Source organism: Gadus morhua, chromosome 16 (assembly GCF_902167405.1).
Source record: "Gadus morhua chromosome 16, gadMor3.0, whole genome shotgun sequence".
Classification (NCBI taxonomy): Eukaryota; Metazoa; Chordata; class Actinopteri; order Gadiformes; family Gadidae; genus Gadus; species Gadus morhua.
The window spans coordinates 23,892,904-23,911,605 of record NC_044063.1 but is presented as its reverse complement, the minus strand read 5'-3'; the positions used below and the strand labels follow the sequence as shown (position 1 = coordinate 23,911,605).

Genomic DNA, 18,702 nt, shown 5'->3' with positions numbered 1-18,702 from the left:
ACCAACCAATAATTGGTTAGGTTAAAAAATAAAACTTAATTAAACTTTTAAGTCCCGTCTAAAAACACATCTTTTTAAACTGACATTTTCAATCTAATTCATTGTCTCCCACCCATTTCACCCCACTTGTGTAAATTGTTTCAATGTATCTTATTCTTGTGTTTTTTATGATTGTTTTTATTTATTTTTAAACACTGCCCTGTAAGGTGTCCTTGAGTCCCATGAAAGGCGCCCTCAAATAAAATGTATTATTATTATTATTTGTTACTTTACTTTATTGCTTAATAGCTTGGTAATTAATTATTATTAACTAAATAGTGGCCTGAATAACGATTAAGTTATTACTGTTTATAGTCTTAGGATTCAAGGATTCACTATTAAGTTAATCATTCATGACTTCACCAATGTATAACATATATAAACATGATATAGCTTCATTTATTTGGCCATTATTATTAGCCATTATTTGACCATCAACATAACCCTGTTGTCAATTGTTAAGCTTACTCTTACTTGAACCACTACTACCACCTACTTCTATTCTGTTGCGGCCAAACTGTTAAATGGGCCACAATAACTACATTTTGTATGTAGTTTTCAAATTAATGGTTCAATCATTCATTGTTATTTTTTTTACCTTCTCAGCCACCACTCCTGGAACTCTTACCACACAATCAAAGTTAAAACCTGGGGAAAAGCATCCCCTGGTAACACTGCACCACATGCATTTTAAGCTCTGCCATTAATAAGAGAAGGAGGAACTATGCCATGCAAATTGTGTCAGGTCTCTTTCTTATCAGGAACAGACACAGGTTACAGGGTTATATGACAGAACACGGCCTTGAGGTGACACATATTATAGTAGGCAGACAGGCTAATGTTGAATCTTCCTAAGACACAACACGCGCGCGCGCACACACACACACACACACACACACACACACACACACACACACACACAAACACAATTCATGTTTTTTGTTTTATTTTCAATCCAACTCGAACGATTAAGTATTTCATTAACAGGGAACAAGCATGTTTGAATCAAATTGCACATAACACTAACCAAATTACGATTTTGGTTAATCAAAACATTTTTTGTTGAATTAAGTCTTCAAGTTTAAATTTACGACTTTATCTTGTCCAAGACAATTGGTTAAACCATGCAAAAGTGCATCAGTTCCAGCTTCAGTTATGAGAACACATTTCAAATAACAATAATTAATTCCAAAGGCAAAACCTAATGTTAAATTATCTAATTTCAGCCTGTTTTCCATTTCAAGCAAGACAGTAGAGGTTTGACCTCACGTCTATGATGTGGATTAAATGAAATAAAAGCACAACAATGCTGATATGACAATAACTTGATTGATGAAAAACATTTGATTGACAAATTTAGTTTTTTAAAAATACTAGGCTAGCTATTAAAGAAGGTGTATCACACTGCTCCCCATCTCCATCTCCGTTATGTTTGCACTCACCAGCAAGCATTTATATTTAAATGCCACAATAGGACTCGTTCATTGCTACAGGGTTAAATAGCAAACTTGATGTAACCATTAATTATTTTAGGGTTCTGTACATTTCTAAAACCTAGCAGTAAAGGCCTTATAAAAAGGTATAAAATACCTTTATAGTGATACAGCTCAAAGCAGCTGATTGTTCTGATTGCGTTGGCCTCCAAACATTTAAAAAACACCTTACCATCAATTGAAAACACAGTTGTGAAGCATGTGTGGTTGATGGCTGGTTTAAGCAGCCTCATCTGGCTCCAGTCAGGCTGATTACTCTGGAGCTGCATAAGGCTGCAACCCCTGTGGTGCATCGGGCCACTCAGGGCCCACACAGGATCAACCAGCCATCACCACACAAGCTCTAGGGAGAGCTCTGAAACGTCAAGGAAACACCTCCTCTGCATTTACCACGTTGTGACTCGCTAATAAACTGGGTTTGGAAGACATCAACCTGCATCATGGTCATCAGAGGAGCCCGGCAAAGCCGGTTGGCTGGCTTGTGGCAGGGTCTTCTGCCACAACAACATGTAAATATAGTCAATATAATATAAAAGGTATAAGCCAGTTGCATTTAAAACATGCGTATCTTCATTGAAAACAGGTTTTGACACACAGCGCCTCGTGGCCATTTCCTGAATGTTGTCCTTCTTGGTTTGATTCCCTTGGTGTCCCTTCAGAGACTAAAAGCCAGGCATAGGCAGCCATCCTCTTCCCTGAGCGTTTGAGTTGCCAGGCTGATTTTACTTGGCATTTCTTCGGGATTTAGGGGCAGTATCTTTGTCCATCCTTTGCAATACCTGCCTCACCCCTTTCTCCACCTTGCGGAAGTGCATCCTCTTCCACCAGCTGGGCTGCTGCTGCCGGCCCCACTCCAGGTCCCTGAGGAAAACCTGGGAGGGACCACAGGGCCGCCACATTGAGTACATAACATATCTGTCCCCCCAGCCCCCCGGCCCCTTCCCACCTGGGTCTTTATACTCGTAATATTAGAGCCCTAGGGGCCACCTTGGATCTAAACCCTGGTAGAGGTAGAGGAACTGAACGCAGAATTCTGCATGGAACCAAGATGGCCGTTAGGTGTAAGGTGTTGCACACCACCTCAACAGACACCAACACCAAACTTTAGAATCAGATACCATGAGCAAGGCAGAAAGGAGACACGCATGGTGTACAAATTCTCTATTTAAGCACCTGGACCTGGATTCATCTTCATGACCTCACGTTTGTGGTTATAATTATCTAAATTACATTCCCCGCCAACAGCATGACTTTCTCCTTCACAGAACTTTAGGATCTTTGTTGAAATTGTCAGACACCAATTCGCCTGTTAGTCAAAAACAAACAGCACCTTAAGTTTAATAACCCCCAAGGGCACGGTGATGTTGTCTGAAAGCACCTTAAGGGAAACTGAAGGTTTTTTTCCACCTAGACCATATTTTCCAATCATTTTGGGTGTAAGGGACTAATGCAGACTAACACTTTTGAGATAGGTCCAGTATTGAGCCAGAACTCTCCAGCTGTAATCCGTGAAAAAGGTTATCTTTTGGAGCAATAGCACCCGTTGCTTGTTTTTGCAACTGTCAGGCTCTTATTATATCCCATCATTATGGAAAGGATCCATACAGAGAAATAAAAAATATTTATTCATTTTTGCTTGATACAGGCCGTTTGTCGTTGTGTCAAACCATGTCTCGCTCAAGGGGAAGACTCACTCTTAAATCTCTCTGTTGGGTTGTTGCAGGATATTTCCCTAGTGTCGTTAGAATCTCTTGGATAACACTAAACGGCGCCTTCTGTAGTCCAACAAAACTAACTCTCCACTCTCCAGCTCTCACTCACGTTTCCAACTGTTCTGGTCCTGCAAACACTCAACTCTCCATGACTGAGTCTTTGTAAGTTTTATTGCTAACCAATAATGGTAGATTATAATCGGCAGTGGAAAAAACAAGCACTTTTAGAGGAAGTACATTGATGGGAACTTTTGCTCCAACGGATCACATTGTGGCCGTTATCGCGGACTACGGCTACAGAGTTTTCGCTCAATACTGGACTAATCTCATATCCACGCCGTGCTGCTATGTGGAAGAAACAAACGGAACTAAACAAATGAACTGTATGAAGCAATGATTATGATATGCTCTAATCTCAATCACCACCAAGCTGGGTAAACTGGCTCTGTAAACAAATTAGAGGGATTTGAGGTAAAACAGACCTCAGGGTACCATTGACTATACCTATATGAGGAAGGACTGGCTGATCCACACATTCCTATTCCGCACTGCACACAGACACACAGACACACACACACACACACACACACACACACACACACAGAACGTACCTCCAGCTGCTCGCGCACGCGCTTAGGGTCCCAGGTGGAGGCGTTCTCCGTGATGACGCTGAGGATGGGGTGCCAGGACTCGGACAGGTCCGAGCCCTCGGTGACGGACGCCAGCACCTGCACGCGGCGGCCCGTGCCCCCATGGTCGGTGGGCACCCCGCGCACGTACAGGGACTGCTTCCCCACGTTGCTAAGGGGGTTGAGGTACAGGCTGGCCACAGGACAAACACAACATAAGGCAGTGTGAGACCCTTTACGCAGAGGTGTCATCGTAGGACAAACACCGGTGTCATGAGACGCTCGCTCTGGTTCACACACACATGGTGGACATCAGAATTACACAAATGCTATTTTACTGCCACATTAAGTTCATTAAGTTCACATTAAGTCCTCTTTCAAACAACACATATGTGACTGTTATTCATAGTAGGGGTAATAGTGTCGAAAAATGAACAAATATTATCCATCTCATATTGTCAATGGTCACCAATGGCCCATATAAGTCAATCAAAGGTTGCGCATGCAATAGCATGTGTTTAGCCTAGAGGGAGGCAATCTACAAGTGGTGCTGTGGTTTGGTTCTCCTTTGGTAGTATCGGGATTCATCACCTTCAATGGAATTGTGACACATACAAGGTGATACACATGTTTGGTTTCGCCAACACACGCCCCTGCTACTGCTTATACTGCTACTACTGCTACTAATGCTATTACTGCTACTACTGATACTACTGCTACTTCTGCTACTTACGCTATTACACTACTGCTTCTTCTTCTACTAACGCTATTACTGATACTACTGCTACTTCTGCTTGTTCTCCTATGCGGTGGGGCTTACTGCACGGTGTGTATGTTGGGGTGCTCCCTGCAGGCGTCCACCAGGGTCAGGGCGGCGCTGTCCCCGATGTTGTTGTAGGCCACGTTGAGCTCCTGGAGCCGCGCGTGGTGGTGCAGTATGGAGGCCAGCTGCCGGGCGCCGGCGTCCCCCAGCCCCGTGTGCATCAGGGACAGATGCCTGAGGGACTGGTCCTGGGGCAGGGCCTCCAGCAGGGTGCGCACCCCGGACTCCTGGAGGGGGTTGTCGCACAGCCTGGGACCACAGGTGGGGAGGGGGGGAGGAGGGTGAGGTGGGGAGGCTTAAAGAGCCACTATCAGGTTGGTCTCCCCAGGTCATCAATGTAAATGAGGCAGATAATAGGTTTCAAAATGATTTAATGTAATTAGCATTTTATTAATGCTAATTGCTAACTTATATGTGATTCTACATGCAGTTCACCCTAGCTCTGGTGTTTTTCTTACCACAAGTGAAGTCATGCGCAAGTTACTCTTTTGGACTGCGCGTACATGATGCTTGACAGAGGCATGTACGGTTGTAATTCTTAATAATTATTCCCTTTAATTATTTGCTACACACTTTCCCAATATTAAAGAACTGGAGATTCCAACCTGCAGGTCGCTCTGTTGGATGAAGTGAAGACACAAATGATGTGTACGAATCATGTTCTGGTTTAGCAATCCAAGCAAGCAATCAACATGCATTATATTAATAGCATTCATGGGCAAATATTAACAGATACATTTACCTACTGTTTAAGTTACTTTTTTCATGCACCTTCCCATGTATGAACACATGTTGTTGCGAGGGAACTTCTTAGTTTAGCACCCATGTATGAACACATTTCAGAGTGAGTGAACTGCTTAGTTTAGATTAGCAAGAGGTGAAAAGGATGTTAGCAATGTCACACAGCTAATGTTACATTTACGGGCTCACATTTAACACCTGGCAGTGGCTTTCCAGTGCTGAACCTCTTAATCAGTAGTGCTTCAGGGCAATCAGGTTTATCCTCCCATTCAACCAAACCGTTTTCTGTCTTAAGCACTTGGCCCATCCCCCCTGAGAGTATTAGCATTTGAAGCACAACAACGCCCCCTACTGCTTTAAAAGTATGTTGATCTATCTAATATTTTACATTTAATATACTTTATCATAAACATGTAATTGTTTGAATTTATGTATTTTATGGACAGTTCAAGTAGAAAAGAGATACCAGTCTCAAAAGGTAAAATAAAAGGTTTGTGTTTTCATGATCCTATGATACACCTAAAGCAGCGTGTAAGTGTAGTAGATACACAGTCTTACTGTAGGGATCTAATATCACTCTTGGGGTCAAGCAGAAGGTCACTCAGGAAGATGCAGGAATCTGGGCCCAGGCTGTTAAACTGGAGACTGATGCAATGGAGAGAGAGTGAGAGTGAGAGTGAGAGTGAGAGAGTGAGAGTGAGAGAGAGAGAGAGAGAGAGAGAGAGAGAGAGAGAGAGAGAGAGAGAGAGAGAGAGAGAGGGAGGGAGGGAGGGAGGGAGGGAGGGAGGGAGGGGGAGAGAGAGAGAGAGAGAGAGAGAGAGAGAGAGAGAGAGAGAGAGAGAGAGAGAGAGAGAGAGAGAGAGAGAGAGAGAGAGAGAGAGAGAGACCACAATCACAAAAATCACAAACTCACATCCAGGCAGTTAGGAGTGTATGTCATCCAGAGATCATTCAGTGCAAAGCAGCAACAGGTCAACAACAAACAAACAAAAATGTACAGTTTACTACATTAGTCACTGGTCTAGCTAAATGGCCCTTTCATATGCCTCCCCTATTTCTGTAAATTAACAGAATTAAATATTATCATTATAAACAAACAAAGGTCATGTCAGTTCTTGCCCGAAGTAGTAAGGGCTATTAAGGCTTAAGCTTAACTGGTTATACAGAATATTCCAGGCTCCCTCGCAATTATTTTTTGTAAACAATCCACATGGCGTTGAATCTGCTGCATGTTGTGACACCACCCAGCTGTAAACTGACAATCTTCATGACCTTTATGCCAGGGTTCACAGGGAGCGTTACGTGGCAGAACATTTCAACTTGCTATTATATGTGCTCCACGGCACGCATTCCCAAGCGATTGAATAGAATAGTACTTAAGAACTAAATTCAACAGCATTCAAGTTCACTACTCCACAACTCCAGAAAACTTGTACAAAGAATGAACTCTGCCTGTGTTGCGGCATGTCAAATTTGACGTGCCACAACACGGGCAGTGCAACATGTTGCAATGTTAAGATCATGTTCCCCAGCAGAAGGCTAAAGCGGACAGAGCACGCAGCAAACACAATCTTATCTTGAGCAGAAGGGGAAAGAATGGACAAAAATGCGTGGTAAATCGCATGCTTTGGTATTATACTCATGTGGGGCACCCTTTCACTTCACAAGCACCCCCCCCCCCCCCCCCCCCCCCCGCCTAAATCTTCACTGCAGGAGACATAGAGTCAATAACTCAATGACTCAATTATTGATGTCCTTCTTACTTGAGGTTATGTGTGTGTCTGAAAGCAGGCCACAGCATCTCCAGCAGATCGTGTGTTAGGTAGCAAGAAGACAGGTTCAGCTCTTCCAGCCGGTAGCTGCAAAGAAAAAACCAGGGACAAAGGTATGCTCCAAAGCTGCTATATTTAATTCAAATATAGTACCTTAAAACAAGCCTAAAAGAAATTTGCAATTTGCAAAAAACACAAAGATGCAATGCAAAATGCAATCATCTTCTAGATCTGAGTCCTGGTCACTTTTTGGTATCCTGCATCTTTGCTTCCTTAAACTGTACCCGCGTCAACAGAGCCAAAGTTGCCATCAGTAGCCTCAGCAGTACCTGGCAGGGCTGCAGGACAGCACCGAGCTCAGAACAAAGCACTTGAGGGGCGTCATGCGAACGTTGCAGAGGCGTATGGTTCTGATGGTGGACAGGATCTCGGCCGTGAGCCGGGGGTTCTGGAACTCGTAGAGCAGGACCAGGAGGTCCATGAGCTCCTCCGGGGGCTGGGGCTTGTTCAATTCTATGGTCGCAGAGAACAGGATTCCTGGGTCAGGTTTGATCTTCTCATTTATAATTGATACTATGAACTGGAGGATTATTGTGAGTTTATTCCTATCTAAAGAAAAAATAATATGGAGACTGACAAGCTAGGCTCGTCTATGTACCTGGGACTCTTGGTACTGGTGACTGATAACTCAGAATAATATTCAATATCAAACAAGAACAAAACATTTATGGAGACAATAACGATGAAAAAGCCAATGCTGGAGTAAACAACCGACCTCGAACGAGATACTTGCGGAGAGCGCGCGTGATCTGGGACACAGTGGTGCTCTTGATGCTGCAGCCCAGCTGCTGCAGCAGGACGCGGTTGTCATAGTGCAGCAGGCCGCCCATGAAGATGGGGTAGAGCTCGAAGGGCTGCCTCTCATCCTGCTTCTCGGGCTGCGGGCCGTGAAGCCCCAGCAGGCCCTGCTCCACCTGGTCCAGGACGTCCTCGTTGAAGCTGTCCTCGTTGCGGAACATCTCTGACGCCAGCGTCCTGGCGATGCGGCCCTGGTTGTGAGTGTGGATCCGCTCGTACAGTTTGGGGAACAGCTGGAGCAGGTTGAACACTGCAAAGATGCGCAGCGGGATGAACTTGGAGAGGACCGCCACCATGGAGCCGACCTCCTCGTTCACCTGGCCGATGGCCACCGACACCTGCCTGGTGAGCTTTTCCACCGCCGTCTTGTTCTCCCCCAGGACCACGTAGAGGGCGGCCAGGTACTCCTGCATGGCCGGCACGGCGAACGTGTAGCGCCGCTCGTCGGCGTCCTGCTCCTGGCCGTCCTTGCTGGGGCAGGGGACCAGGAAGAAGTCCAGCACGTCGGTCCTGAACACGGCCAGCTGCCGCAGCTCCTCGTCCGTCTTGGTCTTCCCGCCGACCCACTGCTCCAGCTCGCTCTCCGAGAAGGAGGTGCGCTTGTTGGTGACGCCGTCGAAGGCCAGCTTCCCCACCGTGCGCACCACGTACAGCATCAGGGAGCCCTGCCGCTCCTGGACCGAGCCGTCCGCCCTCGCCGCCGCGCCCGCTCCCAGCACCTCCCCGCCGAAGTTGAGCCGCAGGAAGCTAGTGTAGATGCCTGTGAAGGTGCGGATGGGCGCCTGGGCGTCGGTAAAGTGCAGGAAGTGGAGAGTGGCGCAGGTGAGCCAGCAGTAGGCGGGCAGGAAGCAGGCTTGGGCCAGGCGGCTCTCCCTCTGCAGGTTGAGGTAGAGGAGCTCGATGAGGGCCTCCCGGTTGGGCTGGGCCACACCGGTGCTGGGCTGCTGCAGCAGGCGGCTGGTGAAGTAGGCCCGCTGGCGCTCAGCACTGTCGAAGCCACAGATCTGTGCGTAGCGGGCCACGTACTTCTGGGGGATGGACTCCACCGCAGAGAGCCGGGTGGTCACCAGGATACTGGCCTGTGGGATGTGGGTACAATTGACAAGTGTTGTGTTGAGGTGGTTTTACACCATGATCCTCTGACCTATCATAGTTGACTGATGGGGTTGGCAGGAGTCACTGGGCTGTGTTCACTGCATTCACTCTCATGGCCTTTCAAACCATAGCTATGCAGATGCCACACAACTACCGGTAGTCTTTTTCATAGTCTGAAACTCACTTAGCAGCACGTTAGTTTCCCAAAACATCTAGGAAATAACCCAGAACAATGAAGGCCACGGGTACTGACCAAGAGTTCTACCCACTTAGGTAATCTAAAACTATAAAACAGAAGACTAGATTTTTTGTCGAACGAAAACAAGGCAACGAAAAACATCATCCACTTTTTAGCAGGCTTGACTACTGTTATGACTCTAATCTACTTCCAGAACAAGTTAGGTCTGCCTCAACACGTTCTTTTAACCCAAACTTGGCTAACATTTTTCTTCTGCACTGTATTCATTGGGGGTCAAGCAGCAAAGCTATTTCGCACCCTATTTCGCCATGATGGATTCTACAAAATCTTGGTTTATTTCAAAAACTTTCAAAATGCATCTCCTATCACACAAAACTTATCGAATCGATTTTTCAAATTTAAAACTGTTTGGCCGTGACAGCCAATACAATTTGACAGCGATGCCACCAAACAGGAAGTAAGACAATTTCTCAGCAGCCCTTTGACATACCATAACCAAACTTGGGATTTGGGCATTTGGTGACCTTTGACCTCTAGGGAGCGCTGTAATTAAAGAAGATGTGCTTTATCTCCTCTCTCTTCACATAAGTATATTTCAAACGTATTTCCAATGTCTGGTGATACTGTCAGACCTCTTCATATAACTAATAAATTATTTCTCATGGAAACATCAGAATCTTCATGAGACATATATGATCTTCGGACCAAGCTGAACAAATGAGTCAAACAGCTTTTTCAAATTCAAAACCGTTTGGCCGTGACAGCCAATCAAACTTTACGGCAAAGCCGGCAAACAGGAAGTAAACCTGTTCTCAGCAAACCTTTGACATATCATAGCCAAACTTGGTACATAGACTCATGGCATCATTCTGGGGACACCCAAACAATTTGGTGACCTTTGACCTCAGGGGGACTTCAAACAGGAAATGAGCTTATATCTCTGCAAGGCCTTTATGTATCTAAACCAAACTTGGCTCATAGTCTTATGACCCTATCCTGATGATGGCCAAATAATTGGGCATCATCAACGCCTAGTGGGGGTGTAACGATACATGTATTCGTATTGAACCGAATCAGTACAGACGTCACGGTTCGGTGCATGGATTTACACGGAGGATACATATAATTAAATAATACTGGCGTGCGATTTAATTAATGTAATGCAGAACTAATGTTAGATATGCAAGTTCTTCAGGGACAACTAAACTGCAGCCCTGATTGGCGCCTAGGTCCATGCTAGGTAGCCGAGCTCCGCCTTCTGGCTAGTGCTAGTTTTTTGTCAGGTCGACGGTTAAGTGTCAGTCAGTCAGAGATAGCAGTGTTGTAACGCAAGGGTTGTACACTTCTTTGTTATTTGGATAACCATTCGGCTGTTGGTGTTATGGCACATAACACGTCGGGTTCTCTGACGTCTCTGGTATTGCCACAACAAGAATCGTAGTGGGGGTTATCTCAGCCATGGTTGAGAAGGTATTGGGGGAAAGAAACTTTGGCTTTGACTCCTTGAAGTACGGTACATGAACCGCGACATGAAAGAGAAAAGGATTGTTGCCCGCGGTTGTTGACCGCGATTGTCTGGCTCTAGCCTATGTTGCTGTTTTGTTATTATTATATGTACTTTGCACTTTCATAAATAAGACATGCTGCATTTTCAGTTTTATAACTGATGGTCTTATTTTGTTTACATGTTACGGATGGAGTCTGGAGATGATGTGGGGTATTATTGTTTACTGTTTCCATCTTAGATTACGCAGTTCAGGCTGTTGCAGCTAGCTCAGGGGAGAGACTGTATGACACTAGGTGGTACAACCTGAGACAGGCACAATAAAAAAAGAATTGCCTTCTGCATTTTTGTTTTTTCTTTTCCCTTTATTGTACTGAACTCGTACCGAACCGTGATGTCTGAACCGAGGTATGAACCGAACCGTGACTTTAGTGTACTGTTACACCCCTAACGCCTAGTTGTTAGCAGCAAGTCTATTCCGGCCCTTAGAAAGCAACTTCAATGTATTTTCATTGTGATAACCATTTGCCAATAGCTTTCATTGTAGGTGAAATTACTGAGATGGTCATCATGTAGCCACCTGACCGATTATGTCTGTCCACCAAAATTTGTTTGTGGAGTCCTATTCTGCTCAACCCCCCATTGCTGCAGCTATATTTCTCTTTATTCTCCATCTTATCTATTTCATTATTTGTAATTTATCATTTAAATTATCCTCTTTTTTTTTTAAAGATTGTAATTTTTATCTTTTGAGATGTGATTTCTTCCTTTATAAAGCACTATCAATGGCCTTGTGTTTGAATTGTTCTGTATAAATAGTGCTACATAAATAAACTAAATAAACAGCCCTGCTACATTCATGCTCTCTTTGCCTTTCTCTGCTGAAACAACATGATTCCATTTATTTTCTTGATCGAACCTCAAATATGAATTGAAATCCCCTCTTGTACAACTGTTATGTTGACCACAAACTCTGTATGGACCGACGGTCATTTATTCCAAATGAAAAAAATGCTCATTCCCAATGTTTGAATTCGTGGCTCCCTTTCATGGCGGCAACAATCAAGGAGGAACTAGAAAAGTGGCGACCCAGGACCCACCTCAGGCAGGAGGTACTTCCTCAGCAGGTTGACCACCACGGCCCCGGAGGGGAGCGCCTCGCTGGGGTCACTGCACAGCTCCGTGTTCCCAATCCGGAAGTCCAGCTTCATCTTCTCTATCCCGTTGAAGAGGAAGAGGACCTCCTTGGCCTGGTCGCCCTCGCCGCTCAGCAGCGGGATCCTGCGCAGATGGAGGTACTTCCTGCCCACCAAGTCCCGTAAAGAGGAGGCCCTGCGTAGGTGTGTGTGTGTGTGGGGGGGGGGGGGTACATCCACACATGTTACAGAATACACAACATCACAACCGAATAACAGTACTACCTTCCATCACCAGGGGCCGATATTTCAAAACTTGTAATCCAGATCAGAATGATCCGGATAACCAAATCCCCCTGTCCTCAGGCACGGATCAACCTGATCTATCCCGGTATTTCAAAACTTTGCTGGATTGGATCAGAGTGATCCTGATACCGGCAGATTGGGATGTCCAAATCCGTCCCGCCCCCTGGATCACAGACTGGAAACAGGAAATGGAGCCAACATTTTACAGAAAAAGGAGAAGCTAGCTCAACTATTGTCTCTGAATTAAAGTATAAACTTAGCCAGTGTTGATGCGTCCTCAGACTAGATGAAAGGCAATCATTATATTGAGTTAACCAATTATGTAAATCAGCACAAAGTTGAAAGAAGAGCTCGGCGATCTCTAATTAAGCAGAGTTCGCGCTAATGCGAGCTAACGCTGCTCCATTGACTCCTGTGTTAAGGAGCTAACAAGCTAGTAAATAGGCTAGCGTCTGTATGTCGCGGTCCACAGTCCATTTGAATGCATTCACTCGCAAGGCATTGTGTGTAGATTTTAAAATGTGTTGTACATATCTTTTTAGGAAACAGTTGTTAACAAAGGGGACAGCCCTAAAACCTTAATATTAGATTTTCTTTACAGATGTCTGTGGGAAGAGACTTGCACAGACTTGCTCCAAATGGCATTACTTTTTGAGCTTTGGCTATGAAAATTAAGTGTGTGTGTGTGGAATCCACCGGCACCACCACCACCATGTAAGCGCAAAAGGCAAGCTGAGAAGGGGGATGGCTACAATGAACTACTGAAGGTGGAAACGGAACGGGCTCAGCAACAAATAATTCTAACAAATGAACAAATCAAACTAACACTTCTTAAACAAGAAGAAGTGAAGTTAAGAATTCAGTTGCTGGAAAAGCAGTTAAAAGACTGAAATGTATACTGCATAGTTTAACACTGTTTGTTTAATAAATCACATTGTTTTTCCTTCATAATTCCTTGTTAATTGGAGTTTGTAATGTCACTTACACGCAGTAGTGTAATGTTTATTCTGTGTTGCACTTCTGACGCCGATTTGTTAAAGCATTGCAGTGAACAGCGTGCATGTTTGCAGAAAAAAAAAAGGAACGTGAAAAGGAAATAAACATTGATCAAACAGCAGTGAAGCTTAGTTGTATTAAACAAAGAACTTTGGGAGCAGTTACACTTCAACTGTTCAAATCTTAACATGTAATCTCCCTCAAATCCACCTCTGAGGTGGGATCAGGGTGATCCTGATTTTTAGGATCAAACTGATCCAGATTTCCCACTTAAGTTTTGAAATACTCAACAGCAGCTTTTAATCCGGATCAAAGGCAGGATTGGATTGCCAAATCTGAATCTGAATCTTCAAGATCAGATTTGCTTTGAAATACCCGTTTTCAGGATCTGATCAGGATTTAATCCAATCCAGGTGGATTAATCCTGTCGGATCATTTTGAAATACCGGCCCCAGGTTACTGCGAACACACGGTTATTTACACACTACACTGATAGATGTGATCTTCTCATTTTAAAGCAGTCAACTTGCACTGAGGGTACACGGGCGACATGACCAGCAGCTGGCGGTTATGGTGATTTCCCCCACAATCAAAATTGAATAAGCTTGTCTGATGTTGATTTTATGGAAATCCCCTTGACTCTCAGATATGGTCTCAAATATTCAGCCAAGAGGAAGATCTGAGCATCCTCGCTAGGCCCTGTAGCCTGTAAGGTAGCCTCTCTGGGACAAAATGCGTTTTCAAAATTATTTCAAACTAAAGACTGTTTTACCTTTAGGACACCCAGGAGACATAATGGAGAACAGTTTCGGCATAATAAAATACACTTCACCTTGTCAACTGGGAGAGGTCTTCACAGGAGAAGGGCACCAGCAGCTTGAACTGGGTCAGGGCGGCCCCGGCGCACCAGTCCAGCACCAGCTTCCGGACCACGGTGGTCTTACCCGTCCCCACCGCCCCGTACAGCATCACGTTGAGGCCCCGGGCCCCGCCCCAATCTGCCACCGGCTCAAACAGCTGCTCCATGGTGCAGGCCGGAACAGGGGGGCCCTGCAGCAGGGGGCTGGGGATCAGGGGGGTCCTCTTCTCCGCGGGCTCCCTCTCCAGGATGAGGGGGTCCACGTGCATGGTCTCTGGGAGGAAGTAGCCCCCGAACTGCTTCTCCTCCTGGGGCAGGTGGCTGAACCACAGCTCCAGCTTCCTCTTGTGGACCTCGATGGGGTCCGCTGAGGGAGGAGGGACACTTTGTGAGGCCAATGTCCATCTGCTTAACTTTAATTAATGCCAAACCCAGTCAATGTAGAGTATTGATTATTTTGATCCGACAAATTACATACATCGATAAATAGTGAGTAAGTTAATAGTATTAGTTAGTAGTATACGTGAGTATATTTTCATGGAACCCCACTTTCTTAGATCTCCATTTCGAACAGGGTTTTATGCAGTAAAGTAGCAGAAAATCAAGGCATTGATTTGGAAACACAATATGTGTCATGGATTTAGGTATCTATATTCTCTGATGCTGGTCATTTCAGCCTGAATCATAACTACTGAGCTACTCCTTTTCACAGTGCAGTTCTTGCACATGCGTTATTGTGCAAGGACAACATGACAGTGTTGAGTGTCGAGTCATCTTGTGTATACAACGGTGGTGCAGGTATCAGCCGGGCCCAGCAGGTTGTGTACCGGGGTCATGTGAGCGGCTGCAGAGGGCCCGGGTATAGACAGCAGGGGGTGGGAGGGCCGCCACTCTCCTCCTCCAACTCCATCGCAGCACCTTCAGCTGTCTGGTGAATTAAAAAACAGCATAATCATTTAAAAATGAATAACAGTAATACTATAATAAGAAGAAACTTCACTTATATAGCCCCTTTAAAAACAAAGTTTGCAAAGTGCTTTGACTTTAACAATAAGAGAGAGCTACTACAATAAGAGAGAGACTAGTACTCAGTACTAAGAGCAATGAAGGCTAACATGAGTGCTTAAAGGGCTAAGAGATAACAATAAAATATAATGTGAAATAAAAGACAAAAGAGATGAAAGGACATATTCAACTGAAATAAAGTAGAAGTAAGATTAAAAGGATAAAATAATACATATCATGAAACATAAAAGGATAAACTCATTATCGTAATTGTAATATATAAAGACATAAGGCGGATGTCTTTACGCTGGAAGACATGGGACAGCTCTTCAAGTTTCATGGACAGTTCCCTCAACGGAAACAGCTTTTTCTGACCAGAAAGTGACTTAGAATGCAGGGAGTTCCTGGACAGTGTAATAAAATCTATTATTCAAAAAATTCTAAAATCTGTTATTACACGGCTCGGGACACCGACACGAAGCGGAGGTGGCTTGTTCGCCCTGTAGGGGCTTATTTTCCCGATAATGACCGGTGTTCTATAGATTATCCCTTACATATTTCAGACTAACAGGAAGGTTGATACATTTCTGAGGAAAACGACGAGGCTGGACAAAGAAACACGTAGGAGTAACGAAGAATTATCATTTTCAAAGTCTTAAAATATGTCTTAATGATGCCTGGAAACCAGACCAATTGGCAAGCTCTTATGCTATTTCCTTCAGCCATGGGTCTGGTGATTTTAGGCTAGTTAAACTTGGTTCATGATACATACATGTTGAATAAAAAATATATAAATGTTATCATTCTTTGGCGTTCTATGTTGGATAAAAGATGCCAAATACCTTTTAATTTAGTTTACAACAAATCCTTCAATGTCATATGTTTATAACTATGATTGCACTATTCCAGCCAAAACTGCATTTTTGCAACTGACCTTGTCAGTGAGCTCATTGTAGAGGTGACTAACTGGTCAGAAGGTTATAGTCCACCCCTGAATGACAAACAGAAAGAAGACATTTTAATTGTTTAGACATATTATTATATAGATATAAGAATAATAACTTAATTTATGCTGAAAGAAACCTACTCAAAAACTGTAAGGTTAAAGAGTTATCGACAAAAAGCGTAGGCCTACTGACACCTACTTTTGATAAGAGATAGAGTAGTTACAATCCGGCTATTTCACCCGTCCCCACTTCTGCACCAAAAATACGATACACAAAATAATGAACCTGCACACACCGCGGTGCAGTTAGATATAGGTGGGATATTCGAGCGACATCCAGTTCGGAACCAGAGGCTCCTCTACCTCTGTTCCATCGGTGTTGGCAGCGGTCAGCTCACCTCCGAGTGCTTGCTCTCAACCAAAGTGGTTTCACTTAGAGACCGAATTATGATACAATTTGTTTTACTAAATTAGTCTCATGTAGCACACCTATTTTGATTGATAAGGTGTACTTTATATATTTATTTATGTTAAATATTTGACCAGAAAATATTTCCCGTTTTTAGCTCCCATGTCATTTAACCCAGTGTTACACCTTTCCTGCTTCTTGGCTCTCAGACCGTAGTCCGGGAGCACAGGGGAGACGTTCCCTCCAGGGCCGATGTCCTTTCGGGGGTAACACCCTTCACTATAACCGGCAGTGGGTCTGTTTAGTGGTCGGAAGACACGGGCACGGATTCTCGGCGTTTGGTACTTTATTCAGTTATTTATAACAGTACACGTAACTCGGAAAACACAACCGGACTCGTTTCATTCCTCCTAGACTGACACTCGCTCAATCGCTCGTTCACTCATTCGTCGACTCATTCGCTGACGTCACTCACACACACACACACACACACACACAGACATTCTCGCGCACACACATACGCCACTCTCGTAACACCAGTTACTCCTTATCAGCAACAGATAGTAATACAAATAGGACACAGCTATATATATATTACCTTACTGTTCATTACATTTTATATGAATAAGTTAAAGGGAAATTTATCTTTTTAAAAAAAAAAAAAATCCCATGTCATGTCAGATAGGACACCTTCCAGTGTAGTAGGCCTATTAATGTGTTATTGATTCTGACTTACTGTGTCAAATGACACGGGAGCTTTTGGAAAAAAATTAAATTATCTTCTTGTCTAATATTTAACTGAAGATTACGGACACATTAGCAATCAAAATAGCTGTGCTAAATGAGACCAATTTAGTAGGCTAAACAAAACAATGTATCAAGTTCACTAATGTGATCAACCTTCTCCACAAAGTTAATGTAAAGAACAACGATTTTGTGTCACTCAAACTGTAATTAGGTACTATTGTTCTTTCTTTCTTTCTTTCTTTCTTTCTTTCTTTCTTTCTTTCTTTCTTTCTTTCTTTCTTTCAATTTTAAATAGGCCTATTCAGAATAGCTTGGAATCACACGCTTCTTTTCAGATTTTTGTGGCTTTATTAAAAAATATTTTCAACCTCACTTTGTACAAGAGCACTCACCGCATTCTCTCTGCAGGAAATGCATTTTCTAGTTCAACGATGGTCTCTTTAGTGAAAGCACTTTGGTTAGGAGGGAGCGCTCGGATGTGAGCTGCCCGTCCTCTGCTGCACACACCGTGAGAACAGAGGCAGAAGCAGCCACTGGATCCGGACTGGATTTACCTCGACTATCCAACTTAACCCCTTATCATCCGTGAAAATGTAATAAAAGATTTACTTACCCCAATAATTCACATTGTGGATTTACAGATCGGTACAGTGGACGAGTCAATCACTCTTTGGGTTTACGCAGCCGCAGATATCAAATGTCCTCTGGTGTTCGGGGCTGGAGACCAACAGCTGTCAACTCACGACGCCGTGTCCGCCCTGCGAGAATCGCATTAAATATTCACGCTGTCTCATTTTACGGATAATAGCGTTGTAGAATGTATCATGATGCACTGCTCCAGCCGGCAGCGACGGGCGGATCGGCTGAGCACTATAGCCGCCGTTCCCTGCAGTGTTGCCAGATCGGGCGTGAAATCTGTCCCAATCTGGCAGCACTGGTTTCCTGGTCGGTCTGCCGACCATATTTATAAAGCCGGTTAGTTTCATTCCCCATGTTTGTTTGTACCACTACCAACCCCTAGTGCTATTTTACTGCAGAAGCCATAAGGTCGAACAATGCAGCAATGCACGAGGGGGAACACAAACTAGTCTTTACGTTACAGTAGAAAATGATCTCGTCAACAACTGTATGCTACTTCAAGGATAAATGGTCAGTAAAGGGCAGAATACGGTTCTTAACGTTTAAGGTTAAGTGTTAAACACATCTTACGCACGTTACTCTTAAGAGTAACACTGACACCAGACTGAATTTTGAATGAAGACGTTTGGTTATTGAGTCGTTATTGCCCGCTTGCATCACCTTGGAGCTGGACGCAGGCGCACTTCCTCTTCCGTGGCGCGCCGTTAGAGCGCATGTGTTTCATTTCTCTGACTCTGCCTCCTCCTCACAACACTGATGTGTTAGGTGCTGCCTCCAGAAAACAATGCAGTGAC

General features: G+C 44.2%; 1 protein-coding gene across 2 annotated transcripts; it reads right to left on the bottom strand.

The window, feature by feature from the left end:
• Nucleotides 1-968: 968 nt before the first annotated feature.
• On the bottom strand, nucleotides 969-18,664 carry nlrx1 (NLR family member X1). 2 transcript variants are annotated; one of them, XR_003979877.1, is made up of 13 exons: nucleotides 17,883-18,554; nucleotides 16,102-16,158; nucleotides 14,990-15,090; nucleotides 14,136-14,529; nucleotides 11,966-12,197; nucleotides 7,985-9,146; nucleotides 7,539-7,722; nucleotides 7,201-7,296; nucleotides 5,996-6,082; nucleotides 4,694-4,945; nucleotides 3,856-4,066; nucleotides 1,993-2,404; nucleotides 969-1,957 (listed from the first exon to the last, which is right to left on the bottom strand). XR_003979877.1 is itself a non-coding variant. In XM_030380962.1 (13 exons), the coding sequence occupies exons 3-13, from the start codon at nucleotides 16,116-16,118 to the stop codon at nucleotides 2,255-2,257; spliced, it is 2,886 nt and encodes a 961-aa protein (XP_030236822.1). In that variant the 5' UTR covers nucleotides 16,119-16,158; nucleotides 17,883-18,027; nucleotides 18,569-18,664; the 3' UTR covers nucleotides 969-2,254. The 2 variants fall into 2 exon arrangements, 1 of the variants encoding a protein (XP_030236822.1); XM_030380962.1 differs by adding an exon at nucleotides 18,569-18,664 and having other exon boundaries at nucleotides 969-2,404; nucleotides 17,883-18,027.
• Nucleotides 18,665-18,702: the final 38 nt, after the last annotated feature.